This window comes from Salmo salar, chromosome 02 (assembly GCF_965601325.2).
Source record: "Salmo salar chromosome 02, fSalSal1, whole genome shotgun sequence".
Lineage (NCBI taxonomy): Eukaryota > Metazoa > Chordata > Actinopteri > Salmoniformes > Salmonidae > Salmo > Salmo salar.
The window spans coordinates 36,333,571-36,360,205 of NC_138292.1; the positions used below are offsets into that span (position 1 = coordinate 36,333,571).

The following is a 26,635-nucleotide window of genomic DNA, read 5'->3' on the forward strand; positions in this document are numbered from 1 at the left end:
ATACAATTTTATTAAGAAGTCAACCACAAGACAGCATGTGTTGGGAAAATAATTTTACTGATCTCGAACATAAGGCAAAAAATTGTAAATCACTACTACATTCTACCTGGATTGCATGGTTTTTCCATATTAGGCACAATAATTTCTTACAAATTCAATTGAGCATTATGTACTAGGACAACTTCCGTGCAAGTATAGCCAACATACTCTGTAAATCTATAATTTCCATGGTCTTTAAAGACAATACCGCATATCTTTGGAATTGACACTTCATAATGCAAAAATAATACAATTTTCAATGATCACTAGCCGGTATCAATAAGGCACTTGAGACATGATTAGAAAAGAAATACTGAAAGTGACAAAAGTAATAATCATTTTTTTACTTGACAGTTTATTGAGCTTCTTTAAGGTTTTTCGGTTAACAGTGAGAATAAGCACCTTTTCTGCTATTTGGTAGTAATGTGTATGAAGTACAAAAAAAACTAAATGTTGCAAAAACTCAAGTATCCTCAGAAACTCTTTACTGCTTATACATCCTATAAAAAGGCTGGCAGACTAGTACATGCCTCTAATACGCAGTGGATAAAGCTTTGTAGATGATTAGAGCTCATTTCTGACATAGTTGTAAAGAAATAAGAAGCCCCCCCCCCCCAATTTTTTTTATTTTTATAAACATACGCAAAGCCACTAAGCTCAGAAAAACACAGCCATTATAATCCTTTAGTGGGAGAGAGGCCTCTGGACAATAGTCTCAAGACCACAATACATGAATACAGAGGATGTCAATGTAAAATTGGCATATCATTCCCTCAACCCTAAAAATGCAAAATCATAATAGAATGTTACAGTAACATTACTATAATCCATCTGGCAATTATCTCAGATGCCAAATAGTCCCTAGAAATCATATTTGCGTGTCTAGATCTGATGAGTTGCCCTACAGTAATTGTTGTTTTTTCATACAAGACAAAGGTGAGGTCAGAGGTCAAGTCAGACAACGTTAGAGGTAGTCCTCTAAGAGGAAACTATTTATAGAGGTCAGAGGTCATGTCAAGACCTTACAATACAGTACTACTTTGTCTTCCCCATATCTGTGCGCTCATCTCGTTTGGTTTCCTTTCTTTAACAACTACAAAACCTCTTTCAAGCCTGTGAAAACAAGTCACAATTTGGAACTTTCATGAGTAATAATATAGATGTCATTCCACAAAAACGAATGTCTTGTGTTCAGAAATATAAACAACTTGATGGCAGTGTCAAGTTTGACCTCCTCTTTGTAACTATGGCTTTAGAATGACCAATCCCATTGCTCGGTCTAATACAATCCCCCATAATCCTCTAGGAGTCAGAGGGGGTTAACTCCATCTCTATTTAGGACATTCTATGGTAGTGTATGTGGAATACCAGGGCAGAGATGCCTGGTTCCAGCCCTCATGTCCACGGATTCATAGCAGGATTTGCAGCTGTGCGTGTTTACCGTTGACAGCTTAGACATGAGATGCGAAAGCCCACTATGGATCAAAGTCCACTGTAATGGTAAAGGTGCTTTCTGTGCCTCTCTCCCTAGATATGGCCCAAAACAGTGCAAGTATCTGCCCAGTCCACATGCAATATACCTAGAAAATACAAGCTCATATATCTGAAGTGGATATGCAGCTCCTAAGCCCTTCGCCAAACACCAAAGCCAATCTAGCCTGCCGATTATGGCATACAAAATAAGACAGATCATATGAAACAAAGGAAATAAAGAGTAAGAAGGCGTCTCCCATCCATGTGTAGTGTGGGAGGTTCATGTCCAGGTAAGGTGGTGCCTGTCTGGCTTTACATGATGGAGCAGTTCTCCGGTCTGGGACCTCCCTGAGAAAGACAGGAAGTGACATAGGTGGGTTAGAGGAAGTGAAGGAGCCAGGAAGGGGATGTTGTCATAACAGCAGGAGAAACAGGAAAACTGGGATAAGTGTTGCTGTGCGCATGAGCAAGAGAGTGAAGGGTGTTTGTGCTTTGAAACAGAAATAGTGTGTGTTAAGGTCTTAAAATGTGTGTTAAAACATGATCAAAAAGATGGAGTCCTACAGTACCTGTCTGGGTGAGTTGCTGCCCATTATGAAGAGAGGAGACATCAGGCCCTCAGGCAGACCTCCTCCACTGCTGATGGAGCAGGAGCCGCTGGACACCCCTGAGGTGGCACAGCTCTTATCAGACGGCTGGCCACACGAGCCACAGACCACCGTGCGGCTCCGCAGGTTGTACTCACTGTCCACACCGCACGCACTGTGGTTGCCCTGCAGAGGGAGACAAAGAACAGAAGGTTCCAACATTACTGGTAAATACCAACGGTAGCCACTGTGGCTCCTACAATGTTTGAGCACTGGGACCCAGTGACGTTAAGTAAAAGTCTTTCCATTTTTCTTGTCACCCTTTAGAGAAGGTTTTAAGTGTATCATCGCACACCCCTGGCTTTGTTCGGTGACTAAAATAAGTACTCTACATTAATTAACCTATTTTCATCTGAAACAAGGGATCATGAACAACATTTTGGCTCAATAGCCTTCCTCACAGCGCAAGTATAGTATGAGTACTTTATTTATCCTGAGCCTGCGACTTTCATAAACAGCGAGACTCACGTCATCGTCATCATCTTCCTGGAACAGGGTGCGTGTAACTTTCCTCTGTGCCATTTCCTGTGGGAAAGAGGCGCAGAACAGTCAATTTGTCAACTGGCTATGAGGTGGTAGGTAAGGTAATTTACCGAATCTCACATGCATTCAAATATGTAGGAAGTGGGATGATGTTGCCAAGAGCAAGACTGAACAGTCAAAGGGACAATGGAAAGGTACAACTACAAACATGTGACGTGTGTGTGTGTGTGTGTCTCACCTCCCCATTGGCGCTGATCAGGGTGGTTTGGAACAGGTCTCCGCTGCCCCATGAGTTCTGGGTCTTCCACACCAGGTCTGAGGGGGGGTTGTGGGTGCCGCCTGCTCCTGAAGCCCAAATCTACAGAGGGAAGAGGTACAGGACTGTCTTATGACCTGATCACATACTATAGATATTTTACACACTGGCCCACATTGTGACAAACATGCTGATCACTGTTAGAATATACACTTCTCTCAACATCGTGCACTAAAAACTGAACACAAACATAGTTGATGACAGTGCAGACATGACGAAGGTTTTACTCACTGTGACGGTCTGTCCTGCCTTGAGGTTGAACTTGGGGGGGAACTTGTAGACGATGGGGGTGCCGGTGCCCACCTGTCTCTTCACCTGCCAGTGGCCCAGGAGCTGGTCCTGAAGGTAAACAGATAAGCATTGTCTGTTTCAGCCAACTAAAATCACTAAGTAGAAAAGAGACATTGTCCTTTTACAACATCACCCGACATGGTGTTTTTACTACAGTAGCTTCCTTACAAAACATGTGCATTTGATCATAACAGAAAGCCTGCGACGCATCGTAGCAGAAAGCACCCATTGTATGTCAAGCTGACCGATTAACTCCATACCTCGTTGGCCTTGTTGCTGAGGCGGACGTACTTCCCCTCCAGGTCCACCTCGTCCACGGTGACGCGGCCGCTAGCGGAGGCCTGCTGGGCGATGCGTGTACGCGTCACGGCGCCCCCCGCCAGGCTGGAGGTCTCGCTGTCGTTGTCATTGAGACGTCTCTTCTTGGCGCTGGCCGTGCCTGAGGAGTTGCGGCTGCCGCTGGTGGACTGGACCACGCGGCCGCTGTGGCTGTGTCCTGAGCCCGAGGTACGGGTGGTAAGTGTGTGTGCTGAGCCCGAGCCAGTGGTACGGGACACGGTGACTCGGGTTGGGGGAGGGCTGGGGGACAGACGCAGTCTGGGGGGGGGGGGGGGGCAGAGAATAAGATTGTTGATACTAATCTAGTGTGGTTGTGTAGGTTACATGAGTTCATTTAGTTCAGTCTGTGTGTGGCTTTCAGTGTGTGTGTACGCATGATGTGCATATCTGTAATGTCTCCTCACCTCTCCTCCTCTCCCTCCAGCAGTTTACGGTAGGCGCTGATCTCCATGTCCAGGGCCAGTTTAATGTCCAGCAGCTCCTGGTATTCATCCAGCTGTTGCTGCATCCGCATGCGCATGTCCCCCATCTCCCTCTCCTTGTCCTCCAGGCGCCGGCGCATCATGTCCCGCTCCCGGGCCAGAGACTCCTCCAGCTCACGCACCCTGGCCTCCCCTGCCGCCAGCTAACACAGAGCGTTGAAACGCGGGTTAGGCCAACCAAAGGGCCATATTTGATGAGATGAACTGTGCTAATACTTTGTATTAGAGCCAACACTAGAGCTAAGATTACAGCTGTCAGAGCTCCACAGTATGGAGATATACGGTAAGAGGCTTCTGTGATTGACAGGTGGACCGGGTGCAGCCGTACCTGTTTCTGCAGCTGGCTGAGCTGGGAGGACATGCCCTCCATCCGCATGCGAGTCTGCTGCAGCTCCTCGTGGGCCGCCCCCACCAGGGTACTGTTCCTGTCTGCAGAGTGACGGGCGTTCTCCAGCTGAGACACACACAGGGTCAGAACGAAACCATGCGGTATGTGTCTGTGCTAGGTTGGCACTGGGCCAGTGAAAATATATTGAATTATGCATGGACAGTACGACCGATTTCAACTGGATGGACAGCTTAGTGAAATTAAAATGAAATAACACTACCGTTTTGAGCTGATTTACTTCTAGTCCACGTTTGAGCTGACAGTGTGGACCCGTGGGTTGTGCTCCCTACCTTGGAGGTGTAGGTCTTCTCGATCTCCTCCTTGTAGATGCGGACCTGCTCCTCGTGCTGGGCTCTCAGCTCTATCAGGGCCTCGGCCAGCTTACTCTCGTAATCCTGCTTTGTTCCCGCACTGTCAATCTCCACCATGCGAGACTCGTGCCTGCGCTTGGACTCCCTCAACTCCTGCAGGGAGATAGACGGTACAGGCATACTTGAGTTATAGAAGAGGGGGTGAAGGAGTAACCTCATAAAACAGACTGATCTCGGGGTTCCATCAGTCTGGTTTACAAGACTAGTGAAGAGGACAGAAGAGGAAAGAAAAGAAGGGAGAGAAAAAGAGTGAGATAGATGAGGAGCAGATCAGAGGGAAAAACGAAAGTCTGAGGTAAAAAGAGACAGAGTGAAAGGGTCAAGGGAGAAAAGGAGAGATGGTGTAAGAGTGAGGTAAAAGAGAGAGTCTCACCTCTCCGTAGATGTTCTTCTGGAACTGCAGTTCTTCCTTGATGGTCTGCAGGCGGTTCTCAGCGTCCACTCTCCTCAGCATCTCATCCTGAAGCTGCTTCTTAGCGTCGCTCAGACCGGTCTCCAGCTAAGGGACAGAGTTTAAAGTTTGATGTTTAACTTTAGGGTTCTGTTAGATTAGATCAAATATCACTAATTTGTTGATCTGAAATCAACTGTCTAGTTATCAAAATCGCTTTGGCGAGGAGGAATAGAGGAGCTGCATGTAAGATGTGAAAGCATGACTGGGTGAAACTATAGTTCACTGATGTGACCAGAAGGTGGCGTAGGAATATTATTCATTTCGGAGTTAATTGAGAACGATCCACAGCACTAGCCCCAAAAGTCATATTCACAATTGACAGTTCTTTAAAAGTAAGTCAATATTTTTTATTATCAATCATATGCAGTTTGAACCCTGTACCTGAGGAGAGAGTATGCAGTATCTGTAGGTTTCAGAGTTGTCAAAGCTATCCATTAGGCCTTTACCACTGGTCTCTTACCTTGGCTAGCTGGGCCTTCAGGTCCCTGACCTCAGCATCGAGAGAGCGTTTCTCCCCCAGGGCGGTGGACAGAGAGGCATCTTTAGAGTTCAACAGAGCCTCTAGATCCCTCAGCCGGGCCAGAGCTGCCTCCAGGTCCGACTCCTTCTTCCCATTTCTGTTCAGACAGGTAGACAAATACATCAGTTTCCTGTTTCACTAACACGGTCCGTGTTTGAGCAACTTGTCTAATGCAGTATGATTACAATAAAAGCCATTATGCATTTAGGCTCTTACAAAAGAGTCAAACTGTTTAGTAACCTCTGTACATAAACTTCCCATTGACAAACATTATCCACATAGGTTCCGATTCTGGGATAACATACTCACTACCTGTGAAAGACTCATGAATGCCTTGAGCTGTCCTTAACTTAACTCCCATCATATTGAATAAATTCATTGACAGGAACAAAATTGAATCAAGCTCACCGTGTTCTAAATTAAGGCCAACAGAGGCTCTCCTGAGGGAATCCCAGTTAAACCAAACAGTGGCAGCAGATCCAACTTTTTCCTGGCCTTTTTTCCTGGACTAAAAGGTCCTGAAGCTTCAGCGCACGTGTTTCTTTACTCACACATCTTTGTGGTCTCCTTCCCTTCACATGATAATTCTTCAAGTGTTAATGGTGAAACGCCCATGCAGCGTCTGCATTCTAACCATGAGCTCAATCAGTTACATTTTAGTCATTTAGCAGACACTCTTGTCCAGAGTGATTTACAGGAGCATTTAGGGTTAAGTGCCTTGCTCAAAGGCACATCATCAGATTTTTCACCTATTCAGCTCAGGGATTCCAACCAGCTACCCTTCGGTTACCTGGCCCAACGCCCTTAACTGCTAGGCTACCCTCCTGTTTCATGGGGATATACAATTAGATCTTTAGTTACGAAGTTGTCTACAGTGTTGTTTTGAATGATAAACAGTGAGCAGATTTGAGAGCAGATGGTGTTAAGAAACTGTAGCATAGCCTGCTTATGTATATCTCACGTTTTGGCCACGAGAGAAAAATGAGGTGGTGTTTTGTCCTTACAGTAACGTTATACTATGCTATTATATTCAGTTATGTTGAATACTATCATTATGTGATCTTGCAGACATTGATTCAGCTTTGATCTAACTTTATTAAAACGAGCACTAGTCGCCGAAGTAGTCGGACCGCAGCCACGGCCTAAATCAAAAACGTTCACATTTGTTCGCACGTGCGTGTTTTTTGTGTCTGACCTCTAAAGCAGGCATCAATTTGCAGGAGTGGTAAAAAAACTGAAACTTGGACACGGACTGTGGAAAAACTATATAGCCTAACAGAAGAGGATGGGGAAGTGGTAGCTTGAGCTTCATACCAGCTTGGCTGGCGCTCAGTGAAAGCCGAGCAGGAAATAGATTCCCCGTTATTACATTTGGCCCCTGCAGTTCAATGTTCATGGTCACTAATGACACCCATCTGCTTGGGAGATGGCTTCCAGACCACTAACCCACCACTCAGCCCTCATGCTCTCCCAGCCACTGCCAGCCTACAACAACCCTCTCTACATCCAAATGTATGCATGAATTCAATAAAAAGACAAAATCGGAACCATATGTACACGCTCGTATAGCCTACACTCGCACAAGAACACACATACAGTCTACAATGTTGTAAAAATATGCTCTGCCACACACTGAGTAGCCCTTGTCCCATCTCAGATTTCACAAAGGCCCAGAGAGCACTCATGTTCAGCAGGGTGAGTGATTGATGGACTAATAGGTGGCATCCAACCGCATTTACCGGCACCATCACGGCCACCCACACTTGCACGAAAACAAAGACCCAACACATCATCCTTTGTGCACAGGAACACAAACACCCATACATATATTACAGTGATAATGGACAAGATCCAGCAATTAAAATGTGCAGAGGCATTAGTCTGTAGAAAGGGTCCATTAAAAACATTGTCTGCATTTTTAAATCAATAATAGCTTAGCAATATATGTGGCAGTAGACTGCCTAGTCTGATCTGAATTAATTCAACCAGTATTCTTGATTTATAGAGGTTAAGGAAACTCTACCCCTGTCTAGATTTGATTGGGCTCTACTCATTAGACTTTGACAGACACTGGGGTCATATTTAGCGTATTTTCCACCTGTGTGGATGGAGAGGATCAGTCTAACAGCTTGTACTGATAAGCCTGACTGACAGCGACACACAGGAGAGCTCAGTGGGATGTGAACAAGGAGTCATGTGAGGAATGTGGTGGTACTGTAGCCGGACAAGGCCAGGCAGGGAGAGACGGAAGCTTTTTTCCCCTGGAAGAGTGGGCTAAGAAGAAATTGAATTATTTCCGGTCGGCTCCTGTGCTGAAATATTTCCACTGAACTGCAACAAGAGCCACTGTTTTAGATAGGCCCTCATACACCCAGGTACTTGGAGGGCAAAAGACAAGGTAGTGTGAAGACATGTCACACTAAATAGCAATCTCTCAACCAAAAACAAGCGAATCAAGACGGACAGCTTAGTGACTGGGGGCAAATGGGCGGCAGGGTAGCCTAGTGGTTAGAGCGTTGGACTAGTAACCGAAAGGTTGCAAGATCGAAACCCTGAGCTGACAAGGTACAAATATGTCGTTCTGCCCTTGAACAGGCAGTTAACCCACTGTTCCTAGGCCGTCATTGAAAATAAGAATTTGTTCATAACTGACTTGCCTAGTTAAATAAAGGTGTACAAAAAAAAGAAAACAGCAGTTATTGTACTGTCGTCATTTTTACAACCTACGTTCAACAATATTTTTTCCGTTTAACCACCTTTGGTGGGGCCAAGTTCCCCCTGGCTTATAGCCTAACTGTGGCCCTAATGAAGTTCTCACTGTTCCAGTGGTTGGGAGGGTGCTATTTGTGTGAAATATTTTATAATAGTCATTAAAATATAATAGACATAGGAGAACCCAGAATAACCCAACGTAGGGCTGTTAGTCCTGTGTTATGAGGTGTGAGTGTGTCTGCATGTGTGTTTAGCCCAACTTGAACACAGAGTTGGAACAGTAAAGCACTTGTGTCCAGACGTTCAGTGTTTAAATAAGAAGGGGCTACATTAATGCCTATAGAACTGTAGCTTGTGTGTGGGTGGTGGGCCACTTATTATGACTAAATGGGCTATGTGAATCAGCTCTGGTACTGAATCTATAGTGATATAGAATGTGAATAAGCATGTATATGATATTATCTCATGTGAGTTAGAGGTCGATCGATTAATTAGGGCCAATTAATGAGGGCCGATTTCAAGTTTTCATAACAATCGGTAATCGCCATTTTTGGACGCCGATTATGGCCAATTACATTGCATTCTACGAGGAGACTGCGTGGCAGGCTGACCACCTGATACGCTAGTGCAGCAAGGAGCCAAGGTAAGTTGCTAGCTAGCATTAAACTTATCTTATAAAAAACAAAATCAATCAATCTTAACATAATCACTAGTTAACCTAGTAATATCATCAAATATATGTAGTTAACTAGCTTGTCCTGCGTTGCATATAATCAATGCGGTGCCTGTTAATTTATCATCGAATCACAACCTACTTCGCCAAACAGGTGATGATTTAACAAAGGCGCAATTGCAAAAAAAGCACAATCATTGTATGAATGTACCTAACCATACAGACTCTGGTTCAATTCCAGGCTGTATCACAACCGGCCGTGATTGGGAGTCCCATAGGGCAGCGAACAATTGGCCCAGCGTCGTCCGGGTTAGGCCTTCACTATAAATACGAATTTGTTCTTAACTGACTTGCCTAGTTAAATAAAGTTGAAATATAAAAATGTAATCGAATAGCTTTAAGAAGATGATATAGGACATAGTAATACAGGAGGCCTGGCTGTGATGACATAGAATGATTATGGCAATATTGGATGTGATGTGTGTCGGTAACTTTGTTCATCAGCTGTAGTGCTGAGGATATAGGTGATAATGAATGGCATTGTTGATACGCTCTAGTGTTGAGGATACGGATGTCTGTGTATCTAAGACTGCCAGTAAGCCTGCAATGCGTTTGTTTGCTCCAGGATGTCGTCTTAATGGGATTGCATGACCTGTGAACAATGGGAGGACATGGCAGAACGTCAAGCCTGAGAGTGAATGGGAGAGAATGTGTGTGCAAAGTGAATACATTTGTAGAGCAAAATGTACTTTGAGTTAACTTTACATTTGAATCCATCCAAACTTGGACCACACCTCAGAAACCGGTGTGGATGGAAGACTGTTTTGATAAACAGCATGTGTTGGATGTGGACAGTTTATACAACAGAATTTTAGGGGATAAAGAACCAAAACAGGTGTACTGTATTTATAGCATATAGGGTGTGATGTGTTCAATTGTCACAATTACTCATAGGCCATTGATCCGGGCATCTAGAAACCATGTAAAGAAAAGGAGTTAAGGAAGCCTACAGTTTACAGTCTGATTTAGATAAGAGAAATAGTCGATTATGCGTCGAACACACTGTAGCCCGACTTTCTCCCGTGCACATTACTGTTGTGATAATCTCGGTTACCCAGAAGTAAAATTCTCTTTCGAAAGTCTGTCAATTACTGTTTTACTTCTGGGGGGGAATTGCGTTAACAAATTTGATTACCTTTGTGCAAAGGAAGCGAAAGCTCCTCCCACGGAAACTCTAGACCAAACCCCTCCCTTCTGCTAATTTCCCCAGTGTTTATCATGGCCAAAATACACATTTTAGTTTAGATTATTTTAATTACAGACAATTTTGACTTTATAGCTGTGGAATCTAGTGGAAACCGTTTATCATCCGCACATGGGCTTGAAAAGCGACCGCACCAGTTTAAGCACCGCCATCACCCAATCCTGATTCGTCCAAGTAATCGACGATGAATACCCAAAACCAGGAACTACTGCTGCTGGTAATCAAATAATTGTGTGAACCTTGACAGATTCACGCCGTTTCATCTGTCCACCAGAATCTGTCTACGAGAGATTGTTGTTGTGACAACAGTGTTATATCAAAGCCCACATGACTTAAAAAAGGGCAAAGAGCTCTTTCTCTAAACGTTTTCCAGTATACATAGAGAGCAGCAGAGCTACTGCCGAAAGACAGTTGAGAAAGAGTGAGTGAGTGAGTGAGTGAGTGAGTGAGTGAGTGAGTGAGTAGGAATAATAAAACAGAGGAATGTGTTGGTTCAGCCTCCACTCTTCGGTGACTCACTGCTATCTTTGTCCACGTCATTGACGAGAACTGAGCGAGCCCGCCTAAAAAAAATAAAAAACAGAATCGACGGAAAACCCACAATCCTGGCTGTTTTGCTGTGCTGTTGCTATGACAACAGAGGCCTACTCATCAGGCCTAAAGTATGGCATTTCCCCACATTTTGGATGGAATGGATAAACACATAGAATTTTCACTGCCAATGCTTACTTTGAGCATATTTCCGAGCTAAACTCTGTCGAAAAGCTTCCCTCCTTTATAGGCCTATTTGGAAAAGCTTTCCTGCTAGGCTCCTGGTGGAAAATCTAGCCTATAATTACTACAATATGACAGATGCATCATGCAGAATATCCCCAAAGTCTTAAAGGCTGTTTCCCATGAAGTTGATGTTAAACAGTTCATTCATTGTATGCAACCGATATCATATTTTAAAGGGTAGACCCTTCATTGGAAACTAACAATACTAGACACTTTATTTTAACCAGGGATACAAATGACTTTTTACACATAACTACTACAGCGGCATGATTATAGACAACTATGAACGCTCCTATACTGTGTGTTTGTGTGCGCGCGCACCCATCCTCTGGTCCTCATTATATTACCACACCCACTTTCTACTCTTTTTATTTAACCTTTATTTAACTAGGCAAGTCAGTTAAGAACAAATTCTTATTTTCATTGACGGCCTAGGAACAGTGGGTTAATTGCCTTGTTCAAGGGCAGAACGACAGATTTTTACCTTGTCAGCTCGGGGATTCGATCTTGCAACATTTCGGTAACAAGTCCAACACTCCACTCTCACTCTGTTACGCGCAGTAAATTACTTTCCCCAGTTCCCCCACCTTGTAAACACAGCCATTTCCCCATCAGTGCACCGTAGTGAGGCGGTCAATGCTAAATCACCCCAAGAATGGGAAAGGACAAACCTCAATGGAGTCTCACAGTCAATCAGGCAGTGCAAAAAGCCCTCTGGCCTCTCTGTGCTATTAGGGGGTCTGTTAGGAATGAGAACGTAATCACCTCCTCAGGTGTTACTACACAGTCTTCCACTGCACAGAGTTGTAATTGTTGATTGATCTGTTACGGTACGGTGAGATACTAAGGAAAGACACCCCGCCCGTCTGGCTGACATGTGTGAACACGTGTGGGTGGGGTTCGTTGGAAATTACCGGGGGGGGGGGGGGGGGGTTCCTCCGCCCCTAAAGACCATCTTTGGGCTCCCATCTCTATTAAATAGCTATCCTTTCCAATCCCATTTTCCCAATCCCAAAGTGGTAAGTTTATGATACAGAGAATACAGAGGGGGGAAAGGAAGGCTGTTGAATAATGGCGTCTTAGTGCAAACAAGGTCCAGAAATGGCAGTAGAGAGTTTTTCCAAGACCAATAGCCAGACTATACAATGTGTCAGAGTTTCAGGAAAACTCTGAAAACAGCATTGATTAAATGAAAAATGTGTGGTTCGCATTTAAAGTTCAGTATTCAGACCATGGATTGGTTCAACTGTTACTTCTGTATTGATTCAACAAAATGGTTAAGTATGTCATAGTATTATTTCAACTAAAAAGGTTGTTTATGTGAACATTATTTAGAAGCACTGTTAACAGAACATGGAGATCTCTGACATTCAAATAAAATAATACAATACAAAGTACAGGCTGGCACATGATCAGGCCTCTTCTGGGATCAAAAACACACTGGAAGGGATTGTTTTCATTCCGTGTGTGTGCGAGAAAGAGAGATAAATCACAAGGAGAAAACAACCCAGCCATAGCCAGAAGCCACCCACTCACCACATCCATATGGACAGAGGGGAAAAGAATTCATAGTATTTCACCACCAACATCATGGTGCTCAAGACTGATATCTTCCTTTGTGTTTCAAATAGACAAGCAGCGAGAGGGGGGGGGGATATGGAGAGGCCGCCATTTCATGTCACATAAACATGGGTCGTGCTCAGTAGGTGCAAAATGTTTTGAAACAGAAAAATACCCCCCCCCCCATTTCAAAATGGGTTTTTCCCCCTTGTCATGTCTATTGAACATGTCCCTGCTTGTGCCTCCCATAATATCCCAATTCAAACACATGGCCAGCAGTGAGGAAAAGAAAGCATCTCTCACAGATAAGGCCTTCTTTGTAGCACTGGCTCTGTGTGCATGTGACACAGGCCTGGTTCCGCTTTTAATGATTAATTAGTGATTCATCATGGCATGAGTCAGAAGCCTGCTGCCCTTTCATTCAGCATGTTAGCATAAGAGCTAGCTATTGTTGTTTGATTATCTCGCCCTGATAAGGTAGATTACTAGAGAACACAGGTTAGCCAGTTTGTCCTTGTCTTTTACCACCTGTCTTATAATTCTTCAACTGTCAGGAGTGTTACCTACACACAGAAAATGACGTAGCTACGTATATCAATTCTTACACCTCTAAATGTCTTTTAAAAACGTGTAGTAGTCTGTATCACGAGTTTCAGTATGTAGAACTTACGCTCCATGTAGATGAACAACAAACAGTGTGTGACAGGCTTTGACAGAGCAAACAGAGCACCCCCCCCCCAAAAAAAAAAATCTGGTTGGCCACCCCAATAGCCCCCCCAGAAATTCTGAGATCTGATAGGTCTTCTGAATATATTGATATGACGCGCACCAAGCGTTTCACAGGAAAAAGCATCCGAGGAGGGAAACAGCACCCCTCTGCCAAAAAGAGTATGACATGCCCAGACAGCATCAGATACATGGGCTACAGATAATGAGACAGGGGGGCGCTGTTCGCCAGCATAATACAATTTGTACATATTTTTTTAAATGTTTAAAAAAATATATTCAGGTTCAAAATGGTATGGTCCCCCAAAACTGGGTCTGTGTCCCACCTTGTCCACCCCATTCAAAATGTTCTGGATACGGCACTGAACAGAATCAGAGCTTAACTGATCTGAGGCCTATTACCCCATGCAGCTGCATTGAGTTACAATGAAAGCTCAGCTGTGGTGCCATGTGAATAGATGGGGAGTGATGCTAACGTTAGCATTGTGGAACTAATATAGCAGACTGTGTGGCGCCTATGAGGAAGAGCAGTGTTAGCTTTAACATTCCTGGTTGCTAAAATTCTAATAGTTTGCCAAATTTCAGTTTGTGACAAAACAAGCAAGTTTAGTGTAGAGAATCATTGTTCATCTAAACCGCTGTGAAATATCTTTTCCATAAACAAAAGTATTTTCAGCTGTTTGAATCTGGTGTACAAACCCGAAAAGTAAAAGATGCAAAAACTTAACAGGGAGCATAGAAATATGCACATAGAACAGATCTACTGCTTCTTAGACTTGCTTTCAACGAGAATGACAGATCTGTAACCCACATTTCTATGTGAATTTGGTCAGGTCACCCCAAAAAAGCTACATAATCCAACTTTAATAGGTAAAGATTAGTTCCCTTCTGCTCTACGGTATGTAAAAGTCAGTAAACATTTCCCTAGTGAGCACTTGCATTGAGGAGTAGTCTATAACAGTGCATCGGTCAACATTGGTCTGCATCTGGTTAAACATTACAATAATCCTTTTAAAGCTTGGATTGTATAGGCTCCAGTAAACAAGAGTGATGGTTAGTGACACAAAATGCTAAACATCTGGAGGTATTCCTGAATGTTCAAAATGCTCCATGCAAACATCAAACTCTGTTGAATGAAATGAAAACGCTTCCGACATATTGATAATTTCAAAATGTACTTTGAGCATTCAGAGTTGTGGTAATCCACTGGCAGTTACATTACTGATCAGATTAGAACATTTGGGGTCGCACCCACTTCATCCACTACCAAATGGGAACTTCCCAGTGTGTTGAGTGTACCCTACTTTGAGATGTGTGTTTGTGTGTGTGTGTGTGTGTGTGTGTGTGTGTGTGTGTGTGTGTGTGTGTGTGTGTGTTATAACTTGCATTTGTGTACATGCGATGTGTGCGTCTAAGTATGATGTGTGTTTGTGTGGAGTGAGCATGTGTGCAGAGGCCCAGCATCTTAAAGTGATTTACCCTGTTAGCGAGCGGATGACTCATTCAGCTTGTCTGGGTCTTGAAAAGAATCAAAGTGCTATGGAAACTCTGATACAGACACACACTCGTTCCAGCCTGACAATGCCTTCTCCGAACACAGTACTGGTCCACTGAAAGGCCAAACACTACTCTTTAATTATCAAAACTCCATTCAGCCCAACAAAGAGTGCTCTATATAGCAGACATCACATTCACAGTCTTAGCACATCTGTTTTCCTTTGCCATGTACTTTGTTAAGGCCAGTGGAGCGAGTAGCAACGGGACTAGGCTAGGTATACTCCCACTTGCCCCACTCACGCCTATGTAGAGTCCTGGAGCCTAGGGGACACGAAGTTGAAAGACAAAACAATGTATGAAAATAGCCATCAATTGTAGAACCTTCATAACAGACTTCCTATTAACAACATTTCATGTTGTATAACTGCATCCATTGGAACAGTCAGCCTTCAAGCTCCCTATGCATCAGTCAATAAATGAGTTGAACAGCTGCTGAACTAACTACTAATGACACAGTAAACACTTGTAAAATGCTCTCAATGATAATCAACGACATGAAAACAAAGAGTACTGGTTGTTCACCAAGACAAACAATTTTGCTATAACTCTCTTGCTCGCTCTCTCTCTCTCTGAGTATTTGAACAGTGTCGGTACGTCATCGTTCATTGGCGGGAAGACCATGTTTGCTCTTGTCCATTTTAGGACAGAACGACTTCATTCAAACACTTCGGACTTCAATGGGTTCCTCCTGTTGTCCGGCTGTGTGTCGGCCCGGCAGAACAATCACGTGATTAAATGGAAGTAGAGTGCAGTACACATCAACTAATTGTTTAGAGTTTCCCTGAGCTAAAAGTAGCAGTATAGTCCTTGGTTACTAGTGGAAACCAAACTGTGTTTAGAAAATATTTGGGCTGCCTTGGTAGCCTCCTTGTATTACTATCCTTGAGGGTACTGGAAATCCCCAAAACAAGGAAAATTCTCACCACCAGGACAAAGGCTATTTGAAGTTTATGGGTTAGGTTTAGAGTTAAGGTTAGGTTTAGAGAACATAGGATTTTTAATGGAAATCTATTTTAGGTCCCCACAAAGATAGTAAAACATATGTTGTGTGCGCGCAGAAAAGAAAGGAACTTTCTTAATGAAGGAAATGTGTTTGTGCTGTATGAAGTGTACTTCCTGCTGTGTGTGTTCTCTGATAGCCCCAAAGTGCTACAAGTTGGCATGGCAGCCACTCCAACACAAAACGACTTCACATTAGATTTCCCATCACTCATGTCATTGGAATGAAATGACAAGTAAAAAAGGAAATATGTTGGAATACTTCACACTGTAACCATATTAATTCTAATGAACATTTATCCTGCATACCGTACCCTCAATAAACAGACAAAACATCATAGGCCTGCGTGTGTCAGAAGATCTTTTTTAAATATCTATTGTCCTGTCCCACCCTCAGCTATCTGTTCTGTTACTCTGTGCGAACAGGTGTGGCACACAGCAACCTTGGAAAGAGTCTGGAATTACGGAAATGGGCACGGCTATTGACTTTTGAAATCTCTCAATGGTTTGCCTATTCCGCCACCTTTGATCATGAATGCCTACAAATCTTGACAAAATCAGTTCATTGCTTTACAGTCTGCAATAGATTAGTGAACCATCTTTACTTCCAGGGAGTGAAGAAAAAGTAAAAAAGCAAACGGTTTTAACAATATAATTCACATTGTAAACTGGACAGAATTTAAAGTGTCATTTTTCAAATAGGTGAGCCGACAATAAGATCTAGAGAGGACACCGTATCTGCAGAGTCGGCATGGGTCTCCCTGTCTTTGTCAACACAAAGCAGTCTATTCATCCAGACGTCTATTCATCGTCTGGAGGGGAGACGGGGTTGTTCTGCCAATGACGACCAGGAGCAGGTTCCCCCACACATGCTCCTGTTTCACAGCCACTGGCACAGATGGAAGGCACTGTGGCACGAGACTAGCGTCCGCCGCCCCTCTTATGTTCTAGAGGAGGAGAATACACAGTGGATGACTAGGGCTTGACGAATGTAGGACTGTGGGCCAAGCTTTGGGGCTCATGTTGTAGCTTAGCAAATCATATTGCCGCGTCTTACTTGAGCAGTCAATATTTTAGGCTAGCCCGCATATGTTCTAGCATAGGGATTCTTACACTGTCCTAACAGTGGAACATGCTTCAGCCAAACCAGGTTAGTTTTTATCCTCCCTGGCAAATCATTTGCAAGCTAGACTGGGTTGTAGACGAGCAGTTTACATCCTACTAGTCCAATGGCGGTGGTCTGCCCTCAGGGGATCTGCATGTGTCTGTTGCGACACAAAGACGACTGTGTGGCGTGGCCCAATGGCATGTCTATGAACAGGTGTGTACAGTCACAGGCCGTGGTAAGTGACAGTTACATCTGTTGCAGCACACATCAAAACAGGGCTAGAGGGCTTGGCACTGTATAATGTAGGGCCTACAGCAATGGGCTATTATAATATTTGAATGACTAAGAATATTGTTGAAAGGAACATGTACACTTTGTATTTATTTGTTGGGACAGTATATATGTCTCTGATAAGAAAGCTACATTTACTTGCATTATTCTTGCAAGCCTTCACAGGGCACCAGCCAGTGGTAATAACATGGTGTTGATAGGGAACTAGATGATACGTATTAACTATTAATAAAGCTGCACTGCCGCAAAGGTCCAGACCTAAGGATAGGCCACAACCACAGCCCCTTCCCTTTCCACAATCCCAGGGCCCTGAAAAACCTCTGAGTCACCACCCTGTCACACACCAATGCCAAGACTCCTTGGCTGCCATGGCAACCAAACACTGGCAAACACACCGGCTGCAGCGTAAGAGACCGAGCCTGCCCACGCAGGCCTGAGTGATACATTTACACTATACGTGTAACAAATGATTGGTTTCCTTTGGGAAACAATATAGTTATAGGCGGTGTTGCTATTCTTCACTCAGCTAGGGACCTTACGGCACAATGGGAAAGAGAATTTAAGTGAACTGTAAAATTCCATTCACTCACCAAACAGACTTGGTTTTTAAGAGTCACTTCTCTCTGAAATGCATCTACTTCTTCAGACCGCCTAACTCACTCAACATCCTCAAGTCAAGATCCATAAGTCGACACCCTGACCAAGGCCGGCACTCAAACACAAACCCACCCCAGAGCCACACCCTCACCTGCAACGTTGGGCACACCAAATACTGTACATTTTGTCTTGACGAATACACTGCAAACATGAATTGAAACATTAAGCCAGCGAAAACAACCAAGACTCCACCCTCACATCTCTGTACAGATGCCGTTGCTTCAACATTGCAATTGCACGGTGTTGAAACTCACTAAGGCATGTCAATGAGAAGCTGTTGAAGACAGTGTTTGCAGTTGAAAATATTCCTATTCTCTGTTTGCTACTCATTTCGGAGGGAAGCCACATGCATAAACAAGGGTACGTTAAAGAAACAAAGTAAAAGAGTAAAATAAGTCAATACAACTAATTCTTTCAATCGTCTTTCATTTCCTCAGACGCACTCCAACCCGATTTGCACTTTGCCAAGACTTTCAAACATTCCTGTGGAGTCACTGCAGGCTGTTGCCTGCTAGTAGGAGAGAGTTGTGCCATTTTCTGTCTGTAGACACATTTACCGACTGAACTCTGGTAGACAGATCCCTTTAACATTCTCCCCAAGGTCTAAGTCTAACCTACCCAGCCAGTTCAGATGGCTCAGTTGGTTGGAGAATGATGCTTACAACACCAGAGTTTGGATTAAAGCATGTTTTATCTTAACCTGGAAACCCACTTACAGGGTTTGATTGAAAAGTGTTGCGTAACAACACATTGCGTGCATGGGATTGTGGGAGTGTTGACTGTGTCATTACACTCGTAAGTCAAGCTAAAAAGAGCGATCTGTTTGTCAGGGGTGTGGCCCCGTGGCTGGGCCCTTAGTAATGACATTGTGGGGGAATACATTATTCCTACCCAACCTGCTGCAAACCACCAGGAATGTACTCAACTAATGTCTGGCATGTCGCTCTCCACACCTCTGTCTAAAGGATTTTAGAAGTCAGAGTTTAACTAATAGGTGGTGTGCATTCTGGTGCAAAATGGATGTTGCATCACCCAGGTGTGAATTAGAAGCACTAGCACTCACACCCTCAGTGGCAAACTGCCTTGGAATTAAAGGTTGCAATAGGTTAAATTCAATTATTTATTACTAAAGGCTTATCTGATCAATGCTCTGACAAATGTGCCAGCATACTAGGTATCCAGTCCAGGGTGAAAATGGTTTCAGGGTGAAAATGGTTTCAGGGCTGGTGTACTTATGGTTTGGAAGACAGAGCTGAACCTGCTGTAGTAGTGGAAATCTACTTCACTGAGAATGACTGTAGTGAAGGACTGGAGTAAGAGCAGACCTGCACTGGTTGATTACACACCACAAATGATGTGTAATGAAATGAGATCGTGTCTCGTCCTCTGGTTTGAATATGCCCCTCCCTATCATGTAGGAGGTTGTAGACAGGTAAATTTGTGTCAGTGAGATTACATGCTGAAGCACAATCACTTTCATATTCAGGCTACACTAATAAGTCCCTTGGCCAAAACCCAACGTGTCCCTCGGCCAGAAACTTACAACAGGGAGCATGGCAATAGAGTAACTTTATGACACCACATTCGGATACAGGATTGCCCATAAACCTCCTGCCTTTCTGTCCCCATCCCAGCGTTTCCCCTAATAATACTCATGCCACCCCATCTTCTCAAGCTCTCTTGCCTCCCACCTAGAACATTTGGCCTCAATTCAATTGAACATTTTGGTGTTTGCAGTCTTTGCATGCTGCCTATGAAAAAATGACCTATAGGGGAAACCCTGTCAACCCAATGTGTCCTACCTGACTTTGAGCTCCTTGTAGTCCTCCTTGACTTTGCCTAGCTCCAGCTGCAGTCGGGCGCGCTCCTTGGCCACCGAGTCGAGGGTTTTTCGGGCGTCGGCAAGCTCTGTTTCATAGGCCGCCTTCATGCCCGTCACCTCACGGCTGATCTCGGTCTCGGACTCAGTGATGCGCATCCGCAGCCCAGCATTCTCTATCTCCAGCGAGCGCACCTTGTCGATGTAGACGGCCAGCCGGTCGTTGAGGTTGCACAAGTCGTCCTTCTCCTGCAGGCGGGAAATGCGAGTTGGGGTGAGCTGGGGTGTGGCTCCGCCACGGCTGGTTCGTTTCTGACCCGTTTCCATAGTGGACATCCAGCAAGTGGTTCAGACGGTTGGCTGGGTGACAGGCTGTGGAGGGAAGGATGAATTAATTAATTAATATCAGATAGAGCAAATGTTAGAACAGGTATAGCGAAGCCTGATGGAACCATGTGACTTTATATGTGCCCAAATAGAAAATAGTAAAGGAGGTGGGGGGTGTGGCTTAGGCATGTAACAGCTATGCATCTCTCTCACTATTAGAAGCCTTATTAAAATGCTGTTTGGGTGGTTAAGCAACTTTGGCTCTCTCCTGAGCAAGTCAAATGACCACCGTCTGCACAGTGAACAGGCAATTACGATAATATACAAAATATGTATTCAAGAACTACAGATGCATACAAAACAATGAACAAACATTATACAAGTAAAGAATAGCTGCATCATCTCCCTTGTAGGCCAACTGCTTGTTGAGACAGAGTGAAGTATTAACAGCCTGCTAATTATGCCAATGATTCATTCTGAGAAATCTGTCCAATGGTTGTCTCCCTCCACTTACATTGGGCTTGCCTAAACCTCAGTCATTAGACCACGGCCTTGACTCACTACATAAATAAAACACAGCAGGATGCCCTGATTAGGAGATGAAGAACCACTTTCTCAATGTTTAGACCGGCAGAGGCAGCAGTGAAATGACTGTCAGAAAGTACTGGATAAAAGGCTTTCGAAGCCCAAAAAAAACTGAGATTCCACTCTGGAACTTTGATATGCCAGTTGAGTATATTAATTTTCCACAATATATTGACAATTAGTCATTTAAAAAATGATATTTTCAATATCCATAAATTCATGTAAAATAATAATAATATTGAAATCTAAATACTACTCATATTACAGAGCAAGCCGTGAAGCTTCATATGCCACCAATTTTTGCTTTGCAGCATCTACAGATGAAACATTGAGGTCTTAAAGGAGGCCTTGGTAAGCCCAAAATGTCATAAATATGCCAACTTGAATTGATTATTTCTCAATTATGCTTTTAGATACAAATTTCAAATACACACTGAATGTACCAAACATTAGGAACACCTTCCTAATATTGAGTTGCACCCCCTTTTGTCCTCAGAACAACCTCAATTCATCAGGGCATGGAATCCACAAGGGGTTAAACGTTCCACAGGGATGCTGGCCCATGTTGACTCCAATGCTTCCCATAGTTGTGTCAAGTTAGCTGGATGTCCTTTGGGTGGTGGGCCGTTCTTGATTCACTTAGAAAACCTGAGCGTGAAAAGCCCAGCAGCGTTGCAGTTTGACACACTCAAACTGGTGCGCCTGGCACCTAGTACCATACCCTGTTCAAAGGAACTTAAATATTTTGTCTTACCCATTCAATTGTCTTGAGGCTTTAAAAATCCTTCTAACTAGTCTCCTCCCCTTCAACTACACTGATTGAAGTGGATTTAACATGTGACATCAATAAGGGATCATATCTTCACCTGGTCAGTCTGTCATGGAAAGAGCAGGTGTTCCTAATGTTTTGTAAACTCAGTGTGCATCAACAACCCTTCTTCCAAAGGACTATTGTATGGATTACATTTTGTGAAAATCCCCAAAATCATGGTCTTTTTAGTCTGGGTTTCGTGAAGAATCACTCAATAACAGATAGATGACATCTATTTCATTACTTGTGCAATAATACAGCACATACGATAAATAAGTAACTGATAAATGTGAACATGTTAACACTCCATATAATGTATGTGTCAAGCCCTTTCCATAGATAATGAGGTACTTTTGGAAAGAGTAACTACTACATTACTTTCCCCAATAACCATACATTAAAGTAACTTACACTGAATGACATATACTTTAAAAGGTCACAGCCGAGTTGTTATCCCACGCCCCCAACTGGTCAACAACGAAAGTGAAATTTCAACTGTACACAGTAGCCGTCAAGATCAAAGTACAAGCAGGAACCTATTCTCACATCTCTGTTAGTGTGGGCTGACATTCACAACTGTCCGTCAAAGTGCAACCAGAGCCAAAATGTCTTTATCTTACCTTAGTGGGAGTGTGAGGTTGTGAGTGGAAGCCTCCTGGTGGAGCAGTGCGTGTGTCTGCACAGCCGGACCTCTCTGGAAGTTCAGCTGCCGCTGTGTGTTGTAGATAGGTGTTCTTCTCTGGGTCTGGGGTGCCCCTGTGGAGTATAGGGAGGAGGATCAGTGCTGTCTGTGTGCCTTTGGCTCACGCTCTGGAATGGCTGCGTCACAGTCTCTCCCTGCACATGTATCGCTGAAGAGAGAAAGAGAGCGGGAAGGAGGGAGAGGGAGAGGGTGGGACAGGGAGGAGCCAGGCTGGACTAGTACAGACAGAGCCCACACACAGCACAGCAACTACTCAGCTCCCTGGTGTCTCGATCTTTCTCTCTTTTCCTCTCTCTTTCATTCACAGTGGGCTCACAGACACAGTGATCCCAACTGCTTGCACGTGTGGCCTGTCAGTGAAAGCTCCACTTTCAAGTGCAAACAGACAGAGAAAAATGGTTGGATGGAAAATCCGCCCTTATCCATTCTTTAACTGTACGGAGCTGTACAAATTAGTCTAGTCTAATTGCAAATCATCACCTTACTGTCAGCTCACAAAAAAAGATTGCGCTTGCACCATTTTTTTTATCAAAAGACCAAAAATCCCAAAGAAAATACTCTGTGTTACTCCTATATTTCCAATGAAGGGTAGAGCACAGTACACCAATACAGTAATTCCCATGGGTCATCTTCAAGCTCCCAGGTCTCTATATCATCTCTGCTCGAAGATGGATCTTGTATTTATTGCCTCGGGGTGGAGTTAATGAAAGAACAGGTCCAAGCAAGTCCAATGTCAGGAGAGGATGGTTATTCTGGTGTGTGTGTGTGTGTGTGTGTGTGTGTGCGCGCATTGTGGATGGAGTGTGGGCATGGCATTGGACAGGCCAAGTGGCTATGGGAGTACCCTGGCGAGGCCCTAGCAGTGGAAAGGACCTGTAATTCTGTGGTCTTCTCTCTGAGTCACACATCCCAGCACAAACAGCTCACTGTGTTCAGTGGTGCCCCCCCCCTCTCCCATTTCTCTCCCGCTCACTGTTCTTGCTCCTTAGGCATTCACCCTAACAAGTGGTGGAAAAAGTACCTAATTGTCATACGTGAGTACTATATAAATAGTAAAGTAAAGATACCCCCCCAAAAAACAACTTAAGTACTTTAAAGTATTTTTATATAAGTACTTTACACCACTGCCCCTAACAAACAACAAGCTTGTTCCAAATGAAGTATTTACCTTAAACTCTTATACTGGACATTGGACTATACTAACAAGCAGCAAATAGCCAACTCTTTGCCTGGACTGCATCTGTGCCTGAACCATAAAGGACTAAAAAAACCTAGTCCTAAGAAGCCACTGGGTTTGCTTCAATTCATTTTGGTACACGCACAAAGCACAAAACCCAAAGGATTTTATGGTTAACAATGGTAGGAACGGGACGATACCAGTATCGCGATACTCATTAGTGTTGTGGCAAGGAAATCAAACACGAAGCGGATTTTACTTCTTCAGGAAAACAGCCCTAATTTTGAAAAAAAAAATAACATTATGTCATCCAGAATCACATTTATTTCTTTTCCAAACTATAGCACACAATATTTGACATATATCAGGTTTTAAAGGACCAAAGACTTGTCTGTTTTGTGTTCTTTTTGCATTTGAAAAAAATATTATGATACTGGTATTCTCACTGCCTCAAACAATTAGAGATCGGACTTCATTTCAGGGTTTGAATGAAGGCAGTTGCTTGATGTAAAACCAACACACAAAGTGGGTCCGCTGAAATCCAGGGCTAGGAGTGAATGCTCCAACTCTCTGAGGCACTCTTCCAGTCAACAGGCAGGATGCAACTTACAAGACATAACAGGCAACAAAAGGCATGTTAACTCTGCAGTCAGCCCTTTCTTTTTCATTCTCTTTCACTATTTCTTTCCATGCCCCTATAGCATTCCAAGAGGGCAGTAAAAAAACACAAGGCACTCTGATGAGCAATCTAAATGTTTCCTTTTTAAAAAAAATTTTTTTTTACAAATGAATGCTGACGCACTACGTACAGCAATGAGGGGTAAGAATTTCGCCCTGAGGAATTAATGGAAGAGGGGACTTGAAGGGTTTACAGGCAAGTATTCAGAACATCCCCTACAGTAACATTCCTGTTTCAAAACCAAAGAAAAATAAAATGACTTCCTTTCCTCATCTCGTTTCCTTCATGGCCTCTCATTTAGAGCTTGAATAAATGCTGCAATAATTCTCATATCACAGTATAATCATACAGAGACTATTTTTGGCTGGGTATGGTACATTTACTTTCATATCACAGTTGCTATGACCAGCAGGTATACTGTACTCACACCTGCTCTTGCTTTGTCCTGGTATCATTCTTAAAATGCTCCGTCAGACACTGGTCACCGTGTCAACTCTTTCAACAAAATGAACAGCCTCTGCACTATGGAGAAAACAGCCTATTGTTCATGCTGTAACGTCATCAAATTGTTAATAAGCCACCTGTACAGAACGCTGGGAAATCTACTGTACATGTTGTTGTTGTTCGTATCTTCTAAGGCCACAGTAAAACTGCAAATAACAATCACATAATATGGAATATTCACCTGAATCATGATTACAGTACTATTTCATGTTACCCTTAACAGTAGTATCACTTGTTACATTTCTCACTGCAAGGCATATCCTAGTCTATTTCATAATTCCACCTAGGTTTATTTTGTTATCTTGAAAAATTAACAAATAGCTACAGAGAATCATTTTTGACATGCAGTTGAAACAGGTTGCTATAGGCTGTTTGCTTTGGTGTAGCCCATCTATCTGCCTCAGTTTATTGAGTGTGAATTGTGAATGTACTATTGAGCAACCAAAGCTGCAAACATATCCATCTCCATCTTGCAAACCTTTTTAATCGAATGTGGTTTTGTGACCCAGATCAATCTCTACAAAGTTAAAAAATAATGGAACTTTTTAAATATACATTAGCCTACTTTGTCTTAAAGGTCAGTGTATGCTATGGTGGTTTATACTGCATGGTGTATGAACGGCTTTTGATGCATTGTCCGACTAGTATTAACTGTAAATCCTTTACCCTCAGGGGAAGAATGGCAGGCTTCACTTCAGGTGCTCTACTCTTCTGCTCCTGATTTACAAAATGTATCAGCAGAGTACAGTAGGACTACATTGGCAGACTATGTGCTAACTTTGTTTTGTGCAGCATCCTCCCTTTGAGCGGGTCCAAAAAGATACAGGACCTCAAGGGACAAAGGATCAAGGCCCAAGGTCCCATTTAGCATAATTAGGAACATGATGTGATTGTGAAGAGTCCCATAGGAACAGACAAAGAGGGTATAGGGCTCAAAAGGGAAAAGAGCTCCAATGTGCCCCCTCCTAATCCTAACCACTTGTTTATAAGGCTGGCTGAATATCTATCGAGTGACTACTGAGGCTGATGATGACGAGCAGGTCCAAATATGGGTCAGGAATGTAATGTAATTCATCTCTCATAATTCCATTCGTTTGGAATGAACATGTTGGTAGGTAGTACTTGACGTTTGAGACACACGTGGCCGCGCCCCCTCCTGCCTTCTGTTTTCCATCTAGTCCAGACAATTATTCCTCCTTCAGTAAACACAGGCAGAAACAAAGGCATAGGCGCCACCCACCGGCCAACTGTTAATGAGAACTCTGACTGACGTGAAGTGCAGGAATTACATTTTAGGAAACATATTATAGAAAGAAACTTGACGGGAAAATGCTGATTGAAAACAGCAAACCATTTCACCTGAAAAGAAGTGGTAGCCTATATATTTGCGGATAAACGAACTCACCTCAACAGACATATGGCCATATTGGCTTCTTTTTATAAAACTTACCAAAACCAGGTGGGGACTTTTTGGTTTGTTGACAGATGAAAGAAAGCCACTTCAAAAACCTACGCATTTGTCATCCGGATGTTAAATTTAAGTAGCCTACATTTTGTTTGAAATACTGATGTAAACTACATGGCATATAGTGTTACAGCCATCTGCAAATTTGATTAATTACATTGCTGCGCCCGCCAACGTCTTCTTCTTTGTTATCATGGCGTTCGCTCATTTTGTTTGTGCATGCCGCCACCTACTGTGCAGTAGTGTGTTATCAGTCAGGTCATATTAATTTTGTGATACAAAAATAAAAAAGGAACGGGGAAAAGGAAAAAATGGCACCACTAACCCTACACCTACATACAGGTGTGTAGAACTGAGGAAGCTTTTTCATTTTGAGAATACACGGGAAATTAATTGTTATAAATTCCGAATCAGTTACATTCAATTACCTCAAAAATT

At 43.3% G+C, this 26,635-nt stretch overlaps 1 protein-coding gene across 1 annotated transcript; it reads right to left on the reverse strand.

Annotated features, from left to right (window-relative positions):
* Positions 1 to 38: 38 nt before the first annotated feature.
* LOC106580679 (lamin-A) lies at positions 39 to 26,382 on the reverse strand. Its single transcript, XM_082962414.1, has 14 exons — positions 26,183 to 26,382; positions 22,290 to 22,425; positions 19,930 to 20,318; positions 5,744 to 5,900; positions 5,203 to 5,328; positions 4,749 to 4,922; positions 4,399 to 4,524; positions 3,993 to 4,213; positions 3,510 to 3,846; positions 3,190 to 3,297; positions 2,881 to 3,000; positions 2,628 to 2,684; positions 2,082 to 2,285; positions 39 to 1,860 (listed from the first exon to the last, which is right to left on the reverse strand). The coding sequence occupies exons 3-14, from the start codon at positions 20,280 to 20,282 to the stop codon at positions 1,825 to 1,827; spliced, it is 2,019 nt and encodes a 672-aa protein (XP_082818540.1). The 5' UTR covers positions 20,283 to 20,318; positions 22,290 to 22,425; positions 26,183 to 26,382; the 3' UTR covers positions 39 to 1,824.
* Positions 26,383 to 26,635: the final 253 nt, after the last annotated feature.

Excerpts from the sequence above, each read along its gene's own strand:
- LOC106580679 (XM_082962414.1), bottom strand. The coding sequence starts at position 20,282 with ATGTCCACTATGGAAACGGGTCAGAAACGAACCAGCCGTGGCGGAGCC. Across the intron at positions 4,214-4,398 it reads TCAGCCAGCTGCAGAAACAG|CTGGCGGCAGGGGAGGCCAG; the intron begins GTACGGCTGCAC and ends GCTCTGTGTTAG. Across the intron at positions 3,847-3,992 it reads CTGGAGGGAGAGGAGGAGAG|ACTGCGTCTGTCCCCCAGCC; the intron begins GTGAGGAGACAT and ends CCCCCCCCCCAG.